This window comes from Galleria mellonella, unplaced genomic scaffold (assembly GCF_026898425.1).
Source record: "Galleria mellonella isolate WM207_F2 unplaced genomic scaffold, CSIRO_AGI_GalMel_v1 utg36, whole genome shotgun sequence".
Lineage (NCBI taxonomy): Eukaryota > Metazoa > Arthropoda > Insecta > Lepidoptera > Pyralidae > Galleria > Galleria mellonella.
Window position 1 is genome coordinate 2668574 of NW_026442086.1, and position 21650 is coordinate 2690223.

The following is a 21650-nucleotide window of genomic DNA, read 5'->3' on the forward strand; positions in this document are numbered from 1 at the left end:
AACGAGCATGCGGCTCATCTGAAGGTAAGTGACTATTGAAACAAAAAATACAAATATGTACGAAATATATTTAGATATTAAGTTAGCAGAAAACTAATTGGTATAAAAAGGATATTAATTCACAGTGAGTTTGTAACTCACTATGAATTAATATCCTGTACATAACAATTGTGAAAACCGCATTCAATTTGGTGCTGTAATTTTTGTGTGATGCCAAATCGAACATACAGACAGACAATAAGAGCAACAGAAACTAAAACAATAATTTCTTTAAAATTTATCATTACAGTTTTCCATGTACAGACATCGTCTAGTTACAATTTCATAATAATAGTAAAATAAGATGTTTGAATATAAAGAAAACGAAGTCACGGGTAGAGCAGAGCTAACATAAAGTGATATAAAGTTTGTCACGTTGTCGGTATGATTAGGTAACTGAATACGATTTGAATACAATCACAAAAAAGATACTTTCGTAATAAATTCACGAGCCCACATTCATTAACCTATTAACGTCGGCAAGTAAATAATTTTGTATAATTACTAGCTTATAAATATAGGATAAGCTAAATAATAAAATTATTCATTCAGGAACCGCGTTGTGTTAAACAAGTAGGTATTATACTTTTATTTTTTTTATATCAAGTGTCCCACAAGTAAAAAGTTTATATTTATTTATTACTTTTTATAGATAATATTTAATAATGAATTTATATTTAGAATGATAGGTATATACATACAATGTACTATCGTTGGTACTGTTATAGATTGCTTCTTTCGAAAAATATTGTTTTATTTTTTTAATTTTAATGATAAAATTAAATATTTTTTAAGAAAAAAAAATTTTGTGCTTCTAAATGAATATTTACACTATTTTTAAGGAAAACATTTTGTTAATTAAAATACTGTATAAAAATATGTGAAGTAAAACATATAACCTCCAAAATATGCTTTATATTAAGTTTATATACATTAAAATACACATACATTAAAATACATTATTATTAGTATATTATATTATTATCACAGTGCAGGACCACCCCCCACTAGATGCAGTGACGACCTCAAATATGATGCAGAGAGTCAGTGGATGCAGGTGGCTCAGGACCGTTCTTTTTGGCGGTCTATGGGGGAGGCCTATGTCCAGCAATGGACGGATAATGGCTGAAATAGCTTATTTGCTATCCTAAGTATCATAAAAAAAAATATAGTCGAAAACTTAGCATTTCTTGTACTATGCCTTCTTACAGAGTATAAAGATACATTTAATATTTTTTATTTAATTTCAGATTATGCCACCTTTAGTTGATCCAATTCCAAGTGGAGTTTTATTCGAAACAGACACACAGACACCTGATCTCGGTCTCGCTAAAGATGTAACAGTCTTAAAAAAGGCAACGCCAAAAAAACATGAATACGTGTGGTTCAACATTTTTTGGTTCCTTTATCTGCACCTCGCTTCTTTATATGGAATATACTTAGTATTTACTTCAGCAAAATGGCAGACAAATGTATTCGGTAAGCACAATAGACAGAAATAGACGCCACAAGTAGACATGGTTAATTTCAGTACCGCTTCAATATCTATATATTTATAGCGAAAAAACGAAGTCATCACCCATTTCGATATCGCCCATACCAAGCGAAAATTTATGTTCATTTCGATTCGACTTACATTAAACCCTTCCAAAAATACCTTATGTAATTTTGCTTTTCTTATTTCTATAAAAAAATTCTAGAGAAGTAATACATAAAGTTATATATTTCTAGTAGTCATTTCGACTAAGTATGCGATTGTAAGGACTTATTTATTTTTGAAAGTAAATATACATTTCAGCATTTGCAGTACATTTAATGTGCGCCATCGGCATCGGCGCTGGATCTCATCGTTTGTGGACACACAGAAGTTTTAAGGCACGGACTCCTTTGAGAATACTTCTCATGATATGGCAAACTATGGGATTTCAGGTATTTAACATAATTATAAACGCTATAAATTACTAAAATAATATAAAAATGAATATATATTTTTTTCAATTTTGCTGCAATTTTTTCTTTATACTACATAGATAAATACAAACTTCCATAACAGTTTTGTTCAGTAACGTTAGCTGAAGTTAATAATAAAGTAACATTTTTGTTCTGTAATTTTAATTTAATGTGTCTACTATTTAAAATTGATGTTGATATGGAGGATAGTGTGTATATTAGATTATACTACGATAATAAAAATAAATAAATAAATATTAAATTAAATACCTACTCCAGAAATATCCATATGAATATTTCTAAATAGAAAAATCTTGGAAAAATGCTTAATAATTAATAAAGGAACAAAAAACACGTAAACATTCTTATAGAAGTATGTATATATGTGGACGTGGATTATCCTGTTGAAATATCAATCCTGGACCAATTATTGTTATTAATTATTAATTACCCATTTGGGTTCCACAAGGCACTGCACTATTTTCCAATATTTTGTTATAGATTTCCAATATCTTCTTTTTTTAAGATTCCTTGTATTCGCACAAAATTTCCAACAGTGAAGCCACCAAAATATCCCCAAATCACCACAGACCCTCTATCGTGTTTAACTGAAACCACAGTACAAGCATCATTCATCCTTTCGTTCGATTGTCGTCTTACGAAAACTCTTTGCTTTGTTCAAAAATTTTCAAATTTTGATTTATCCGTCCAGAGGATCTTATCCCAATCTGCTATTGTCCAATTATTGTGCTCTCTCACCCAATTAAGTCTCTCCTTTATCTTAATAAGTTTAAAAAGCGGTTTTAAGCGGTTGCATCCCTTGAGTCTTGCGACAGAATGCCCTTTTTAAAACTGTGGATACACTGACTTGTTTATCATGATCCGCATTAAACTGTGCTGCTATTTCCGGTGCAGTTAATCGTCTATTTCGTTTGCTATTAATAACTATACTCAAAAATCTTCACTGGAATTTGTGGTTCTCGGTCTGCCTGAACGACATTTATTGCAAATTGTTCCTTCAGCCGTAAACTTCTTAACAATAAAATCAACAGTTTGTCTTGATATCTTCTGTAGTTTTAAAATCTGACAATTACTTTCACCAGACTTATGAAGGCCGATTATTATGCCCCTTATCTTTTGGGAATATTCCTTACTTTTACTCATTTTCTCCCAAACATGTAAATCTGAAGTGAAAACAAAAAAATATTAGTAGATTTTAAGTATTGAGCTATGGAGAGCGTGTCTTCTGGTCAAATAACATCAGATAACTAACGTAAAAGTAATTGAAGTAGTATTTTATATTTTGTTTATTTCTCAATAACTAAATCAAAACAAAATTGCGACTTCATAGATAACTTTGATGAAATTCCGACAATAACATTATTATGGTTTTATGGCTAAGAGTCGGCAAATAGCAATAAGCTGTTTAGGATTGTACTGTAGATAATTATTTTACGGTGTTATACAAACAATGAAACCTAATAAAAGATTTCTTTAAAATGTATTGTTTGTAACTTAAACAAAATGAAGGTGGCCAAATACTTTTGAGCGTTAGTATATTTATTTCGACAAGTATCTAGTCTCTTACCAGCATGTATGCAGTTTTGCATGATTAGGCACTTAATTTTTTTTTGTTTGGTAATACCTAACAGGATTGTATATTTGAGTGGGCGAGAGATCACCGCACCCACCATAAGTATGCAGACACAGATGCGGATCCACACAACGCTGAACGAGGCTTGTTTTTCTCCCACATGGGCTGGCTCTGTTGCAAGAAGAGTCCAGAAGTTATCGAAGGAGGACGCAGAATAGATCTCTCAGACCTTTATGCTGATCCTGTTGTTATGTTTCAAAAGAAGTAAGAATTATTTTTACGTAACCTTACTGACGTCTTTCTGACGTTATTATTATGTCTGTAGAAAATTATTTGCACTTTTCAGAATCGATTTATGATTCATCTAAACTTAAGCGAATTTACCTATGGTTTAGGATTACAAAGATATTACGTCCAAATTTAGGACCACCACCACCTGAAAACTATACATGCAATTTTCATTAAATATCTTTGCATACTTTCACATATTATATTAACTAAGCACTTCCTGCAGCTTTACCAGCATAAGTCATAAAGTATCCTATATGTTAAGATAGAATCACGAAGTTGATACGAAATTTATCTACTCTGTGGTTAGAATTTAATGTACCCGTGTACCAAATTTTATTCAAATCCACTCAACCGTTTAAGCGTAATTGAATAACAAATACAGAAATATCGAAACATTTTCACATATATAATATTAATAAATTACGATGTATATTTTATCAATATAAGAGCCACTGTAATCTGTATAACGATTTTTGGTAAGATATTATCTAATTTCCAATATATTGTTGGATCGATATCTATATATCTACCTATTAACCTACGTTTGACTAACTTCGCAATTCTGATAGGTGTACAAAATTATTCATTTAATATATTACTAAGTACTGATTAGACATTTTATCGTCACTAGTATAATGGTCAATGAAGTATATAGGTAGGTATCTTTAGTAATTTTTATATAGAAAGTAAAAAAATATTTTAACAAGATTCTACTTTATTTATATACTATATGAATCTTATTAACATGGAGAGCGAAGCGTCAGCAAGCTAATAAACAAGTTTAAATCCCAAGACGACAAAAGCAAACAAGATTTTCTAGTCATTAACCATGCACGTTGAGTAGTAAACTTTATTCTTGTGATAAAATAATAAGACTTCTATTATTATCACAGATAATAAATTATTACATAATGATGCAGAATCTATCACTTGTTAGACAAAACTTAGACCTTTAGCTTATGTTTTGTTTATTTTTAGATAAAGCGAATTCTCGTTCTACTGTATACTAATTTACAGCGATCATTACATTTGTAGAATCCAAAAGTAAGATTACTTTTGTAAATAAAGAAATATTGTTTGTTGTCAAGTGTGAATAGTCGGAAATTTACATTTGTACCTACATTATAAATATTCATGTCTAGATAAAATTAAGAAATATTCTTCAATAACTTAAATAGTACAGCTCATACACAAATATAAAGTCTATAAGTATATTCAAACACATTTATTATTTGAAAATTGTTCAATTATTTTCAACAAATATAAGGTCACGAAATACGAATGAGTTACTACATATATTATTTAGAATGAAGATATTTAACTATTGATAAATTTTTCTTGTTGAACGTAGCATTAGAATTATTTACAGTCCACCGAACACATTAGAACCCAAAATACAGCACATATTGCGTGCCAAATTGGCAAAAGGCAAGTCTACCCTCGTCCCTCTGATTAATTAGAAATTATTATTATTGCTGTTTTTACCTGTTAGTATTTCCATAGGCGTATATAAGAGTGGGGCTGTGTAATCCTTGCCTACCTAAGAAATGTTTAGCGCCCACCTCAAGATGCGAGTTGAATTACATGTCTGAAAGTAACATAGAGACTATTTTAAGAAGCAAATCCTTCCCAAGAAATAATCTTTTATACGCTAATAGGTACATCTGTTTCATTTTTATAACTCTACCGCTAAGCAGCTTGTGAATTTAACAGTGAAATAAGTAAAATGCATTGTGTCAACCCTAAGAAATAATGTTTTAAGAGACAGTATCTCTCAAAATGTTTTTTTTTATGCAACTTAGAATGGCAAACAAGCTGACGACCCACTTGATAGAAAGTGGTAACCGCCGCTTGTAGACATGCCCAGTACCATGAACATAACAAAGTATACTGTTTCAACCATGATACCTCCCATATGTTGCCACTCCTGAAGACTCAGTTATTGTTCCTCTGTATCCTGTTAATTCACTGCCATATCTCACCCTTTAAACCAAAACACAGCCACGCAAACACAACTGCTTCATGGTAGAAACACGAATGGGACAGATTTACCCAAGCAAACAACTTTTACAACGTCTCCCTTTGGTGAATATGCAAGGCTTGACATACGCGTAATATATCTTCAGTATTTCGACTCTTGCCATCAATAGAACTGTTGAAGCTGTTGATTGTATGGTCGACTCTCAATTTTATGGTTTAATATATATAATTTTATTTGGCAGGCACTATATGAAAATGATGCCTTTATTATGTTTCGTTCTACCGACGATCATACCTGTATACTTTTGGGATGAAACGTGGACGAACGCGTTCTTTATCCCAACTATCCTACGGTACACAATTGGAATCAACGTTGTCTGGAGTATCAATAGTTTTGCTCACACATTTGGATACAGGCCTTATGACAAGTAAGTATTGTAATCTTTAAATTTGTAGTCAAATTGAAAGTAACATCTGACGAGTTGCAAACGAATATATTTTTAAATACGTTTTCGCTGTCCCATACAAATAAAACGAGATAAGAAATTTTTTCATGTAAACGATAATAAAACGTATTTGCTGACAGATTCGTCTGTTACATGTCGAAAGAGAAATTCACTCATTGATATAATTCAAAACTGTTTTTTAAATTTACCATTAGAATATAAGTATATTCCAATTGACACATAATATTGGTATATTATAATTGGCACTTTTATATACTGTACACTTGTACAGTATATACAGGTAGAAATGTGCCAATTAGAACTTATTTAAAATTTCTATGTGAAAATATAGTTTGGCGCATTGTTTATTCAAATACAAAGAATATAATTTACGAATAAAAATGCAAATATACTACTTTCGGTGTATTCTAAATTTTATTCTCAATATGTTAGTTTAAGATCTCCTCCAGTGGTGTAATCCGATATACCTGAAGAAGGTAAAAATACTTAAGAAACCCACTTCACATTTACTATATGATTAGTTAGTTCATTTTATATTTAAATTTGGAACTAGTAAACAAGTTTGTTGCATTAATATCTCACCTTCTAATAGAAAATGATGAATATCGCTACCTGTAAAAATTATAATCAAAATATTAAACTATCAGTATCCCGCGGTTTTGTTCGTGGCCATTAAGATAAGCGATTTTCCTCAAAAATGAGTTTTAAAATGAAAAAATAATTTAAAATCGAATGGTTCATTCATTAATCCAAAGATTAGCGCGTATAACAACCATATTACAAGACAATATCCCCCCTTATTCGTCATTACTCTTGAAGATTTACCATGATAATTATATGTAAATATGTACGCAAGAACGTAAATTTCTACCTTGGTGGAAATTAAACCACGCTAACTACAATATGTGTATTTTATAAAATATTGCTGCTTCTCTATACACGATTACAAATTAACTGTTGTTATAAAGTTGTTGTTTTCAAGTTTCACTTTTATCCAGGTTCAAAGTTCGTCCTTAATTTAATTCATTCCTGCCTACATAATTATACATTCTGGTATCTAATTAAATTAATTATTATGAAATAAACGTATTGTAATTACAATGACATCCGTTAATCATTTGGGTAGCAAAGACAAAAAGGTCATATTTCACCGGCATCGTAGTACATAGAACATAGATTATTACAATTATTATATCAGCCTTTAACTGTCCAGTACTAAATATAGGCTTTCCCCGTAAGGGGAGTTACGCCACGCTTAGCAGACAGATTGGCAACCGCAGTTAGGCTTTGTTGACGTTAAAAGAAAGACGCTGCTGCCCATCCCTCTACCATTTAATTCCCTTAGTCGCCTCTAACGACACCCACGGGAAAGGAAGGACTGGCCCATTCTATGCTGGAACCACACGAGCCACGGGGCCACACGGAAATAACCCACGATAATCATAAAAAGCAATTAATATCTACATTATAAGTGCAACAAAAATTAAAGCTAGACGTGACATTAGTGTCTCTATAAAGTTTACATATACATAGGTACTGCCACGCAAATTACAAACATTATCTTTATTATTTATAAACTTGTGAATTTTTAGGCCTTGAACACAATTTTTCCAAACTATTTCTATATTAAAAAGAATCAAATAGAATAGCTTCCATTACATTATCATATCCATATATCTACGTGAAATAAAATAGATATAAACGATTGTCTTTTCTTTGTAGATCTTTGAACCCACGTGACAATATTGGTACATGGATGATCTGCGTAGAGGGATTCCACAACTATCACCACACATTTCCATGGGATTACAGGGCGACAGAGTACCCTTTGTATAATATGCTCACGCCGACGATCATGTTCATTGATGCTATGGCTATGGTAAGAAGACAAGTAAAATTACATCACATGAATTTGTACAGTACTACGTCTGAATCAGTTTTCTTTCCTTCTCGTTGAATTTCCAAAAATAGTTTTTTGGTACACCAAGATGCTATTTTAACTTAGATAGGCATACATATCTGAAAGTGAGTATGCCTACCTACATCACAGAGAGAAAGTATATTTGAAATATAATCTAAGGTAGTAATCGTCATCCCTATGATGAAACCTTACTAAAATTTTAGTAGGTCGAGGAAAGGATCTGTTAGTAATGGCAGCCCCATTGCTAGCAATATACCTTGTTTGGTCGACCTCCACGTGATCCCCCCTAGATACCGTAGTAGTTAAGTTCACGTGAATTCGCCACCATGGGCTAACTGGCCTGACTTCATCTTCGCCTATCATCCTCACTGGTACCTCGCCAGTGTATACTAATAGTGCAAGCGGGGTTATCATTTCACTTTCAATATTAAAATAAAATTTATAGTAAATGGTACCAGAGGGAGACTTTGTACAAAAGTCGATTGCTTGGGTACCTCTGTCCCATTCGTGTTTCAACCGTGAAGCAGTTGTGTTTGCATGGCTGTGTTTCGGTTTGAAGGGTGGGATATGGCGTGAATTTACTGGGTACAGAGGAATAACACCTGAGTCCTCAGGAATGGCAACGCATGGGGGGTATCATGGGCGAAACAGTATACTCTGTTATGTCCATGGTACTGCTCATGTCTATAAGCGATGGTTACCATTTTCCATCAGGTGGGCCGTCAGCTTGTTTGCCATTCTAAGTTCTATAAAAAAAAAAAAAAAAAAAAAAAAAAAAAAAAAAACCTATGTATTTGACGAATTATACAAGCTATATCAGCCTGTAATAATATTTCTCTCTTCCACTATACTTATCCGCAACGATCATTTTTATGGCAATTTTTTTTATACAACTTAGAATGGCTAACAAGCTGACGGCCCACCTAATGGAAAATGGTAACCGTCGCCTATAGACATGAGCAGTACCATGAACATAACGGAGTATACTCTTTCGACCATGATACCTCCCATGCGTTGCCACTCCTGAGGACTCAGGTGTTATTCCTCTGTACTCAGCAAATTCACGCCATATCCTACCCTTCAAACCGAAACACAGCCATGCAAACACAACTGCTTCACGGTGGAAACTCGTCCCATTCGTATGGGACAGAGGTACCCAAGCAATCGACTTTTGTACAAAGTCTTCCTCTGGATGAAGTAAGGCATATACCGCTATAAATTACACTTTTTATTATTTTTTTGATGATAGATTAAATCAAAAAGTTTCATATTTAGGTAATGTAAACCGCACATCTATGGCAAGCTAACATTTATATGCATATTTGTTCAACGGCTAAATTTTAACTTTTTTATACAGATCGGCCAAGCCTACGATTTAAAAAGTGTATCACCAGACATCATAAAGCAACGTTCACAACGAACAGGGGATGGTACGCACTATTTATGGGGCTGGGATGACCCGGAATTCACAGAAAAACTAAAGGAAAAGTACGGACGCATCGACAGCCCTGAAGAAAAGAAAACATTGTGAACTACCAAAGAATGATAGTCGTTGTTGTATCAACCTTCACAATATTTGACTTGTAACATATTTTTAAGTTTAGAATTAATATCATGATTGTCTTATTGTGTAAATATGGCATTAACCTGTTAATACTTATTGTGTTTTTTAAAAAATAATAAATTTAATTATATATGGTAGATGTATTGCAAGTTCATATTGCAAATTTTACACTTATTTCATTTCTCGCCGATAGCCTGACTCCTAAACTAGTATGAAAGAAAATGTGATCAGATGGAGAATAAAACCTCAAACTTAACATATATTAAAATTAATATTTCAATACAATTTATGATTTAAAGGAAAATCAGAGATAACTACTACTAAAAATGGTATTTCCATTAATTTAGTACAGACATGACACATATCGATCTTGTGCACTAATTACATACACACTTGACTCGTGTCATACTTGAAACGTTACGCCTCTTGTTAACTTTTGCTAGGAAATTGGTACAAAATTATTTTATAGTAGGTACCTATATGTAGAGATAGAAAAATAAATTCGTATTTTATAGACAATAGACAAATTTTTGATACTTTAGGCTACATTATTATAATTTTCGTAAGAATCCCTAGTTTTTTGAGAATAATATATAGTCTAAATGTAACTTTCTATAGGTGAAAGTTTATAAATTACGAATAAACACAACTAAATCTTTCCTTATTATAATATTAGTAGAGACTTATAAACCTGACTTAAAAAAATCTACCATATTATTGACCTTCCCGCAGTTTTGTTCCCGTAGCGTAAATGCGTTTAATATCCTCAACATAATAAACGTCAAACAACCGCTTGGTCCTCAAACTTAGGATATCCTATGATATGAGGAACCAAACAATAAATATTCTCAATGCCAAGTGCTCGTTAGTAGGTATACCAAAATAGTAAATTCCAGAAAATAATAAACAAACAGATTTTCACATTTATTTACAAGAAGAAATAATAACATAAGTAGTAGATAGGAAAACTTTTATTCTGTTGATAGGTAGGTATGTACGTACCTATTTTTTACTCTCCCAAAATATCGCAATACTTTTGAGAAAACGGAAGAAAAAGGTGTTACCTAAATATAGTTTTATTCGTATGGCTACAACACCCTGTTACTTTGTGAAAATAAATAAGTAAATTGAAACAAGGTTAAAATCTTTTTCCGATGTCGGAATCGCAGCTGGCGCCTTCGTAGGCGATAAGCGAAAATCGATACGCTGCCTCCTCCATTAGTGTAGTTATAATTAATGCAATGCAATCATGTGCTTAACCGTATAACGCAGTGTAATAATCCCGCTCTTCTACCATTCGTAAATATCCAAATACGATGTATTTTAAGGCCACTCAATCAGATATTTGTAAAAGATTACCTTTTATTCGCGATTTTATCTGCGTAACGTGCGTGCGTAATGTTTATTGACCGGGATAAAAAGTAACCTATATCCTTCTCCATCCTACATATATATATCGAATTTCATAGTAATTGACCAAGCCGTTAAGGCGCTATAAGATATTCCTAGCAATATATCCTGTTAAGTCAACCTCCACAAGGTCTCCTCTGGAAACTATCGTGGTTAATTCCCAATGAATTCGCCATTATGAGTCAACCGACTTGACTTCATCATAATATACATTACCTATGTACCTATCCTTCTTAACCTAATATGATCCATATTGAAATTTTGATTACCGCTTTCGGACCCTCTAGCAAAGAAAATAAAATAGTTATTCATTTATTTTTTTCGCAATATGTGTGGTCCTCTGTGGTGTGGGACACCAATTTCTAAAATTAATTCCAAATTTCAAATTAATAGCACTTGTAATGGCTTAGATACAACGCTAATACAAACAGAAGGACGGATGGACAAGTTCACCAGGTACCAAATAATTTTAGGGTGGATACGACGCATGGTCCTAGAAACTATACCTTAATTCGTCACGGTTACTCACTGACCTAAATTTATCCTCACTGGTATGAGAGAGTATAATAATTGAGAACGGCGGGTAATTGGTAACAATTATATGTGTAATGTATCCCCCTTCCATACAACGCCTGCCGCCTGTACTGTACCTATCTAAAGGATTCATCTAGTTACCCTCAGTCCTTATGTAGTAGTGAGAGTGAAAGACCGCACGCCCTCTATTACGATGAGTCAATAATATTTGTTGCATTTCTGTTATAAACTTTATAGTGGAATATAACAGATGTAAATATCATGTTTTTGAGTTTGAGAGTTAACTTACCCAAAACTTTAAATCAAATTGTGATTTGATGTTTCCTAAAAATATTATTAAGGATGGCGACCATTTTGTTTTATATTAATTACTTCGAGTAATTGGGAACGATATTATGCGCTCTTAAATTCTTAATTACCCTTAGTGTTGCTAAAAAGCGTAAATTATCTTCAAATTACATAAAAAAGACAGAACAAAAATACCAAATTAATCATCACCATGCAGTAGAAAATGTCAAAATAAAAAGTTATATTGGGACAAGCTGCTATTAAATATCTAAGAACCAGATATTCAGTAGTTATATCCACAGATTAGAGAGACTATGTCTAAAGAGACATATTATCTTTAGATCTTATATCAAACGGCTAATGTATTCCTCGTATACAAGAATCATTTCTAAACCACGTTAACAAATTTTATCCAGCACACCAGAAAAATTCAAATAATGAAAAATCAAAATGAGATGAAAGCTGTAAAAAAACTAGAAAATAACATTACATAAAATAAATATGTATATGCTACAAAGAAATTATAGTTTATTAAATAATGGGTTTTTCTTGATCTCTCTATACAATTCATTAATACCATTCCATTATCATCTATAAAAAAAAAACTATCTAACATAAACTGAGTAAAAAAGTAGAGATTAATATCCGTATTAAAGATTTTTCAACCTGTAGGTTCGATTCGACCTCCTGGAGGGTCGCAAAGCCTTTATAGCGGGGTTGAGAAAACTACTTCAGTAAAAAAAAAAACAAAGTTATAAAGATAGATTTATTAAGAATATTGATGATTGATTGATGATACATCATAAAAAAATGTTGTCCAAAAAAAAATTATTTGCCTTTTTTTTTTCATTATAAAATATATGAAAAAAAAGCAAAGGGTCGGTGGTCGCAAAATATTTTTTCATACTAGTGTTATCAAAAAAGCTGAAAAACACAAATTTAGACCAATAATTATCTGAATACGTATTCGAATCCGCGGATATACATTTTTATGAATTGATCGTACTCTTTGGTCCTAATCCGACTGTCAAATGTCACACTTTGTCATTCAAATCATATTACTCTATTCAGACAGTCAGTTTCAGTCAGTCAGTTTTCTGAGACGTCAACAAACAAAAATATCTCAAATAGGTCAACAAATATAACTATTGCACTTAAGTTGAAATTATAACCATTATTTGCTGCTAAAAATATTAATCTTTACCTGTATCGATAAGCATAGTGTAAAAAAGTATATCATAATAAAAACAGATAGTTCCTATAAGAAAAAGAACAATGTTATCATCTATCATAAAAGAACATCAAACCAAACAAGCTGCTAAACGAATTGTACAAGGTAAGAAACAAAGAAAATCACTTAATTATTGCCCAATTATTTTTGGAATTAGATATCAGATTAAATGTAACAGCATTAATAATTAGTAAATTTAAATAAATGTAAGTCATTAATGATTTCAGAGCAGAAACGGAAAGAATGTATTGCTGCAGCTAATGATTTAACTCAAGCACTTGTAGATCATCTGAATGTGGGGTATGTAATCTACTTACCTAATTAATTTTATAGAAATATGTACAGATAGAAATGCATACAGTAGACCTACTTTAATGTGCTTGATATATATACTAGTAAACCATTTCACTAACATGTAAATTATACAAACATTCTCTAAAATATCTAAAAAACAGTAAAATTTATTAAAAATTGTTACCTAGTATAGAAAAAGTTAGTATAGAAACAGACATGTATAGACAGGAACTTTATATAATTTTGAGATATTTATGAGCCAATTTGTAAATATTTATGATTCTTTACTAAACATGCCAAATAATAAACAAATTATACTTTCATCCCTTATAAAAATTATATGCCACATATTAATTTATATTCTATAAATGATAAGATTGGGTTTCCATTAGAAATATAAGATAGCTAGAAATATGATTCCCTAGTCTTTGCTCAGAAATGTCAGATACATATCGATATTCTGTAAATTCTGCAGTATTCACTGTTTGATTGATACCACTTAACTGTCAACTTATTTGTCATTCCCAGTAATATCCTTACTAATATTATAAATGTGAAAGTAAATTTGTTTTTTACTTCTTGGTATTTTAATACCTTCATAGTATTCAAACATAGTCGACCTTTGCTATTTATTTATATTAATGCCATTCTTATGAAATAGCTATCATATGAAAATTGTTCTTATTTAATTATTAAGGACTAAAATTTTGCCATGTGGTCATGGCATTGAATAGACCATCCCTTCTAATCTTGTAGGTTTTGTAACAATTGACTAAAGCAGGATGAGAGATGGGCAGCTGTAGTTGGCAATCTGCCTGCCAAGCATAGAAACCACTAGCAAAACTCCCCAAAGGGGAGGCTTATGTTCAGCTGTGGACAGTTACAAGCTGATGTGATGAAATAGATTTAAAAACTATGATTGCTAAAATTAATATTATAAAACACAATTATTTTTAATTAATTTCAGAGTTGCCCAGGCTTATTTAAACCAGAAGAAATTGGATGCTGAAGCAAAATTACTACACCAAGGAGCAATAAATTTTGCTAAACAAACACAACAGTGGCTTGCACTTGTAGAGAATTTCAGTAGTGCTTTAAAAGAAATTGGTGATGTGGAAAACTGGGCTAGAAGTATTGAAAATGACATGAAAATAATTACAGATACATTAGAAAAAGCGTATGAAATGACCCAAGAACAACCCAGCAGTAACATGCAATAAAAGTATTTAAAAGTAAGCTGTTGTTTGGTTTTACTATCCTTACTACAGTAAATTACATTTATAATTAATTTACAATAAGCATACATCCATACTAATATTATAAATGTAATGGTAAATTTATTTGTTTGTTGGCTATTAGTGCCTTAATGGTTTAACTAATCACTATGAAATTTAATATACATATATGTATTATATAAACAAGGACAAACATATACAGGTCAAAAAGCAGCCTAAAAGTCGTAAAGGCTGCTAATATTTTAAATATGTGTTTTTTACCTCTTTTAACAATTTGTTCCTTAAGTTTTTAAGGAATAACTTAATCAATTGTCATGAAATTTGTTATACACATACCTATTATTTAAAATGTAAATGAACATTACCGTATTTATTTCGGTCATGCGAACAATGTCGCGAGTAAAAGCAAGTATTACACAAACATAAATATTATTGTGATAATATTATGCGTTGATTATGTTTAATTCAACTGACTAACTTGATTTTATACGTTTAAAAGTAGACAAAACTTGTATTGTGGATACTTGACAACTTACAGAATAAGGATCTAATATTTATTAAATTGTAAAATATTATGTATTAATTAGCTGTGTATTTATTAATTAGTAGCGAATTTTAGGAATATTATTAAACAACATTTTATTTCCTTTTACAAACCAAATTGTCAGAGAAAGACGACATTAACATGATGATGTCCCTGTCGAAAGCGTATTATCGACCACAATAATTGCCTTTGACACTATTGTCAGCATAGATAAAAGATAGTAAGCAACCATTTTTGACATAAATGACATTGACAGATAACTAACTGCTGAACTTTAGACTTTCATACACCCAGTCACCAGTTGTACCTACTCTGTAACTTGATTAATTTGTCTCAATCTCTAAAAAAAAAACACTAAATAAATAAATTTCTATTTATATTCTATTAAATGGAAAAAACAACACTTTATCGACATATTTATTTTTAAACTTAAAAATGACTCATTAAATTTAGTAACAAAATAATATAATAACTGTCCTAAAAGTAGTAAGCTGTCTTATACAAAATAGTAGAGATAGAACAACTAACTATAGTGAATGAGACTGAGAATGAAAATTATTATTGAATTCATTGTTAGTTGTCTATTTATTCAATTTCAACCTCAAAGTGTCTTACTTTAGAAAGTGTGTTGCATTAGAGAACTCTCCTCAATTTTGTGTATTATTTTTATCATCTAAAGTTTAATCGTAAGTAAAAATTATTTAAATAGAACTATTAACTCAATCGCTGAGAAGTTATTATTATCATGATATTTTATCTAAATTTTATGAAATTTTATGCACTTAATGTTAGTATAACTTTTACAATTTCTTGTGTATACTTTAGAAACAACTTTGTGCAATTAAATTCCATCTATAAGTATAAAATATAAATATTACCTTACTACAAATATAACAATATAAAGATTTCGTTAAAAATATTTATTTCATAAGTTTACTCCATTGTTCTTTCTATATTAATATAGTCACAATTTATTTTATTTTTATATTACTAAATCCGAAACTACCTATTTAACTTTGAGTGACTATTTTTCAGTCAATAAAAGATAATGCCACTGGACACCCCAACAGTTCTTTCTATTCAAAGTCATGTTGTGCATGGCTATGTTGGCAATAAGAGTGCCATTTTCCCACTACAGGTGAGTACATGAAAGAAAGAGAGTTCTATGTTTAAATCATAAGCAAAAACTATCTCTGGTGGTTATTGTGATGGATGTACGCAATATGTATATCACATATGGGATTTTTTTGATAGGTGAAAATGGAATGGTAGCCCCGCCTGCACTAAGGGGATACACTAGCGGAGCACCAGTGAAAGGTGATAGATGAGAATTAAAACAGGCCAGTTAGCCCATCATGATCAATTCATCTGAAATTAACCATGATAGTTTTCAGGGGGAACCGTGAGGAGGTCAACCTGGTTGGGTATATTGCTAGCAATGGGATTCTCAGTCTCCATTAGTAACAATCCCTTTCCCTCCGCATATGAGAATTATACTTCTCTAGCTTGACCTGCTTTCATCATCACCTATCATCAGTTACCAGTGCCCTGCACAGCATATATCAATAGCATGGGTAAAGTTACCATTACATTCTCACCCATTAAAAAGCATTCTCTGCAATGGTGATAGTTCATAAATATCTCTGACTACCCCACTAAGGACTATTATTGAGAGCATATATATTTGGAAACACTATGCCATAACTTGCAATAATTATATCACAAGTATAATTCTAATTATGACAATTAATGATAATGTTGATATTAAAAAACTTACATAGACAAAGTCACTTTACATTATATCATATTTCATATGTATCTTATTCACATCATGTTTTAGGTTCTGGGTTTTGAAGTGGATTCCATAAATACAGTGCAATTCTCAACACATACAGGCTATAAACATATCAAGGGAAATATATTAAAAAATGAAGAGTTGGAAGAATTAGTTGAAGGTTTGATTTTAAATGAGGTTGATTATTACACACATTTCTTAACTGGATACTCCAGATCACCAGATTCCTTGAGACAGATTGCTGGCATAATTACAAAATTAAAACAAAAAAATCCAAATCTTATTTATGGTAAGTAATTAAATAGAGCAAAAAAATGCTAAACTCATTACACTCATTATTTTTAATGTATTATTAATTTGTTCTTAATGTTCTTATTTACTAAAAACCATTAAATATGTAGGAATCTTGTATTCAAGACCAAAAAGTTAAAAGCAAGGCTGTTAACATAAAAATATATTAAGTATATAACCCCTTTTTTAGTTTATTTCATACAATGTGATTTATGCAATAATATTATATTATTGATACTATATTCTGTTATTGGTTATTATGCATATTATGTACCTAATTATGAATACAATAACACAATTTTTGCAAAAATTATTTTTACTTACAAGTTAATTATACCTACATCTATTGTTCATTTAGAAGAAAATGTCCTTTGAAATAAAATAGTTGATAAGACTGTTGTCAGTAGGAACTGATAACATGATAAGTACATTAATATATTTCTATGCGAAAAATAAATCTTTTTATGTATGAGTAAATTATAGCCATTTATACTGGATTAGAAAATTTATTCCAACAACACACTGATCATCTCAATAAATAATATTCGGAAATCACAATGTTTGTTTACCCTGAATCATCAAAACCGAAATGTGTATTATTTGCTTCAACTCGAGAAACAGTTTTTATACTTATAAGTGGTACTATTGTTGAGATCTTGTACTCATACAAAACAATCGCTAATATTTTTTCTTAAATTTAATTCCAAAAATATGCAAGCAAAATTATATGCAAATAATTAATTTAGAAAAATGTAATAGGGTAGGGTTGAAACGTATCACCAGACTACCATTTATTTACTCTTTATTGCACCACTTAAAGAATAATACAAAAAAAAAAAAATATAAGGATATTACACATAAGGTATATTATGAGAGATGAAAGGAATTATGGTGTTAAAAATATTTCAATTTACTTCTATTGTTTACAGTATGTGACCCAGTTATGGGAGATAATGGGAAAATGTATGTCCCAGAAGAAATCCTGCCAGTGTACAGAGATGTAGTTGTTCCACTAGCTGATATTCTTACTCCAAACCAATTTGAAGCTGAACTAATTACAGGAGTGAAGGTTACAAATCTAGATGACGCTTTGAAGGCCATTAACCTACTTCATCAGAAAGGAATTAGTACTGTTGTGTTATCCAGTACTGATTTAGGGAGTGATACCAGTATGATTGGAATTGCTAGCACAAAAGGTAATTTTTGGTATGACAGTAATATAGATTAGCAGTTTATCATGTGAAATTTTCGAGAATTTTAAACATTTTCTTATATGTTACTATGGCTATGTACCTATTAAAATATTAACTTCTATTTGTGTCTCTGTACAAGTAATTTCTTATTCTTTTTGTTTAATTTTAATATTTGTATTAAAACCGTTTTTTTTTCTGTTTTCCAGACTCCTGCTATAAAATAGAAATACCAAAGGTAGACGCGTCATTCACAGGAACCGGTGATTTATTCGCGGCGCTCTTTCTGGCATGGTCGTACAAAACTAAAAACAATGTAAAAGAGACTCTGGAAAGAACTATAGCGACACTTCAAAGCATTGTACAAAACACTTATGAAAAAGCGAGAGCTGTGCATCCAACTGGGAAAATTCCTCGAGCGCTAATCGAACTGAGACTTGTACAGAATAAAAGCTTCATTGAAAACCCCACAATAAAAATTAAGGCAGTTGAAATTAAGAAAAACTGAGTTACATGTAAGCATAATTAAACTTTTAATAATTTATAAAAAGAAAGACAATATTCAGAAGACAATAATGCCAATCATTAATTCAATTTAACAAGCACAGTAAAACAGTGCAGCTGTAGTGCTTGCACTGTATTGCAAGTGTTCATATGCTATGGTAACTGCTTACTATCAATCAAACCATATGCTTGTTTGCCACCTCAGTGGTATAAAAAAAAACTGTCCAACAAACTTGCTGAACAAATTCAGAAAAAAATTGAATAAATTATTTCCAAGGATAATCAGAACAAATTTATAGACAATATCAAATTAATATCAAAGTTTTAAATGGTTATAGATCATCTGAGCTCTAATTCCACTGTTTTATTATGATATTTTATAAATATCATATTTACAACCTCTGCATTGATATTACTATTAAAAATCACATTGTGATTATTTATTATGGATGTAGTACGGATTTGATACACAAAATTTGAAATATTTTAAATATTGCAATGCTCTTGAACCCAACCTAAAATATGAAATTGCAGAAAAGTGTTTTAATAATTAGATAAAGTAATTGAAAAGCCAGTGATTGAAAAAACAGAATTCCATAACATGTATACTATGATGTCAAAACTATCTTCAATCATTTATTATAATTTATGTTAAAGCTTTTAAAAATTAACAAGGTTTGCCTTATTGTTTTACGTGTGTAATTGTTAATTACGTTATACATTAATCTCTAAGATCAACGAAGTACCTAAGTAATATAAAACATTTTACTTTATTATTTGCATAATAATCTTTATTCAGAACTATTATTTAGTCTACACAAATAAGATAAAGGTGTAAGTACATAGATAATGTCTGAATACAAGGTGAAATAGAAAAATTGTTACATTGTGAAATCTAACAATAGTATTTATGAAACTAATATTCCTCAAGGAAGAGAATAAATTGAAACATTTTATATTAAAAAAGAAAACTTCATGTTTGACGTCCCATATAATATGGGAAGCTATTTCTATAAAAAAAAAATAACACTCATCCTAATCATCCCCCTAAACAGCCTTGATAATCTCCATAGCACAGTAGTAGGCACGTTGGTTTGCGTCAATGAGGTTCCGTGTTCAGTTGCCGATCCGAATATTCGGAGACACAACTTAGAACACCCACCGGTGTTCTAAGTTGTGTCTCCGAATATTCGTTACCTGGTTCCTCATAACACAAGGTACCCATGTTTGAGGAAGAGACCATCGGTGTGATTGTAATGTAAAGCACTAAAAAAAATCCTGTAGCAAACAAATCTATTAAGATAGAGATAAAGTAAGATGGCGACGTCCATCGCATCTTGAGCGTTACGAGTTACAATGTTTTCTGTCTCTTATAAAATTTAGTTACAATATATTGCCAGTTAACTGTTGAATCGAAGACGGTTTCTTTTTTTTTTTTAATTTCGATTCAATGTTTATCCATAACTGTCGAAATAAGTTTGGACAATTGGCTAAAACAATATTGGAGATTACAATTTCCAATTAGTTAGTGGGGGAAGGTGTTATCAATAAATCTTAGTTTCCTAATCATTTATGGTATCTATCTGTCTGTAAAAATTAAAAGTATGTTCATTTTTATGACTGGATTTCATATTATAAAGACTTTCCATTACATCTTCTATTTAGATTAATTAAAACCTAAATGTATTTATAATTGTATAAACAATAAGTACTTATTATTACTAGTTAACGATGTTTGTTGCTTGAAAATTGTTGATTTAATATTGTTCTTGTTATTTTTATCATATTTTATAATTAATTTATAATTATTAAAAATTAATTTTTACAGTGACAGTGGGGTCGATTCTGAGACGCCGTTTCTCTGTATCTAATATTTTAATTTGATATTGTCACGAAATACTTTTATAGACCATCATAAATTAAATTTATAATAATTTTGACTTTTTCATGTTGGTTCTTAAAATAAAGATTTTGCTATTATATCAAATTGAAATATTAATTTTAGAGGCAGAGAAATAGCATCACAGAACTGATCTTATATACTTACTTACCGATATCTTAATCTATGGTTTATATTGTTATATTTTAACCCCTGACTTTGTGAAAGTGTGTTTTAAATTTAAAGTATATATATATATAGTCCCAAACTTATGAGATGATTTCATCGCGATCTTTTTGTATTGGGTTTATTTTAAGTTATATTCGATAGAAGTAAAGATATTTTAATTATGCATCGAATTATAGATAGGTATTTTAATTGTTAATGAATTTTTCTTATTTTATAAATTATTCCCCTTATTCATAGAAACTAAAACCTACTACAAACTTGTTTTAGCTATTGTATTGTTTTGTTACTTTCTTTCAAATTGGAAATGTAGCATAAGAGAAAGAGACAAAATAGTTTAGCTATTAAACTCTAGGTTTATCAGACGTTCAGCATTTATATGAATAAGAGCATATAATAAACTATGTATAAGCTAATAATAAGCGTGCAATGGCCTCATCACGAAGCTAAGTGTGAAAATACC

At 30.7% G+C, this 21650-nt stretch overlaps 3 protein-coding genes across 3 annotated transcripts; all 3 read left to right on the forward strand.

Annotated features, from left to right (window-relative positions):
- Positions 1-525: 525 nt before the first annotated feature.
- Positions 526-10347, forward strand: LOC113520500 (acyl-CoA Delta(11) desaturase-like). The gene is made up of 7 exons (XM_026905848.3): positions 526-612; positions 1290-1518; positions 1838-1968; positions 3642-3847; positions 6097-6282; positions 8044-8200; positions 9600-10347. Exons 2-7 carry the CDS (start codon positions 1293-1295, stop codon positions 9771-9773), a joined length of 1080 nt encoding a protein of 359 aa, XP_026761649.1. The 5' UTR covers positions 526-612; positions 1290-1292; the 3' UTR covers positions 9774-10347.
- Positions 10348-13102: 2755 nt separating this feature from the next.
- LOC113520657 (biogenesis of lysosome-related organelles complex 1 subunit 1) lies at positions 13103-14799 on the forward strand. Its single transcript, XM_026906052.3, has 3 exons — positions 13103-13374; positions 13497-13569; positions 14531-14799. Exons 1-3 carry the CDS (start codon positions 13314-13316, stop codon positions 14781-14783), a joined length of 387 nt encoding a protein of 128 aa, XP_026761853.2. The 5' UTR covers positions 13103-13313; the 3' UTR covers positions 14784-14799.
- An 859-nt stretch (positions 14800-15658) lies between these two features.
- LOC113520511 (pyridoxal kinase) lies at positions 15659-21436 on the forward strand. Its single transcript, XM_026905859.3, has 5 exons — positions 15659-16028; positions 16378-16480; positions 17183-17426; positions 18358-18624; positions 18828-21436. The coding sequence occupies exons 2-5, from the start codon at positions 16391-16393 to the stop codon at positions 19124-19126; spliced, it is 900 nt and encodes a 299-aa protein (XP_026761660.2). The 5' UTR covers positions 15659-16028; positions 16378-16390; the 3' UTR covers positions 19127-21436.
- The last annotated feature ends 214 nt before the right edge of the window (positions 21437-21650 follow it).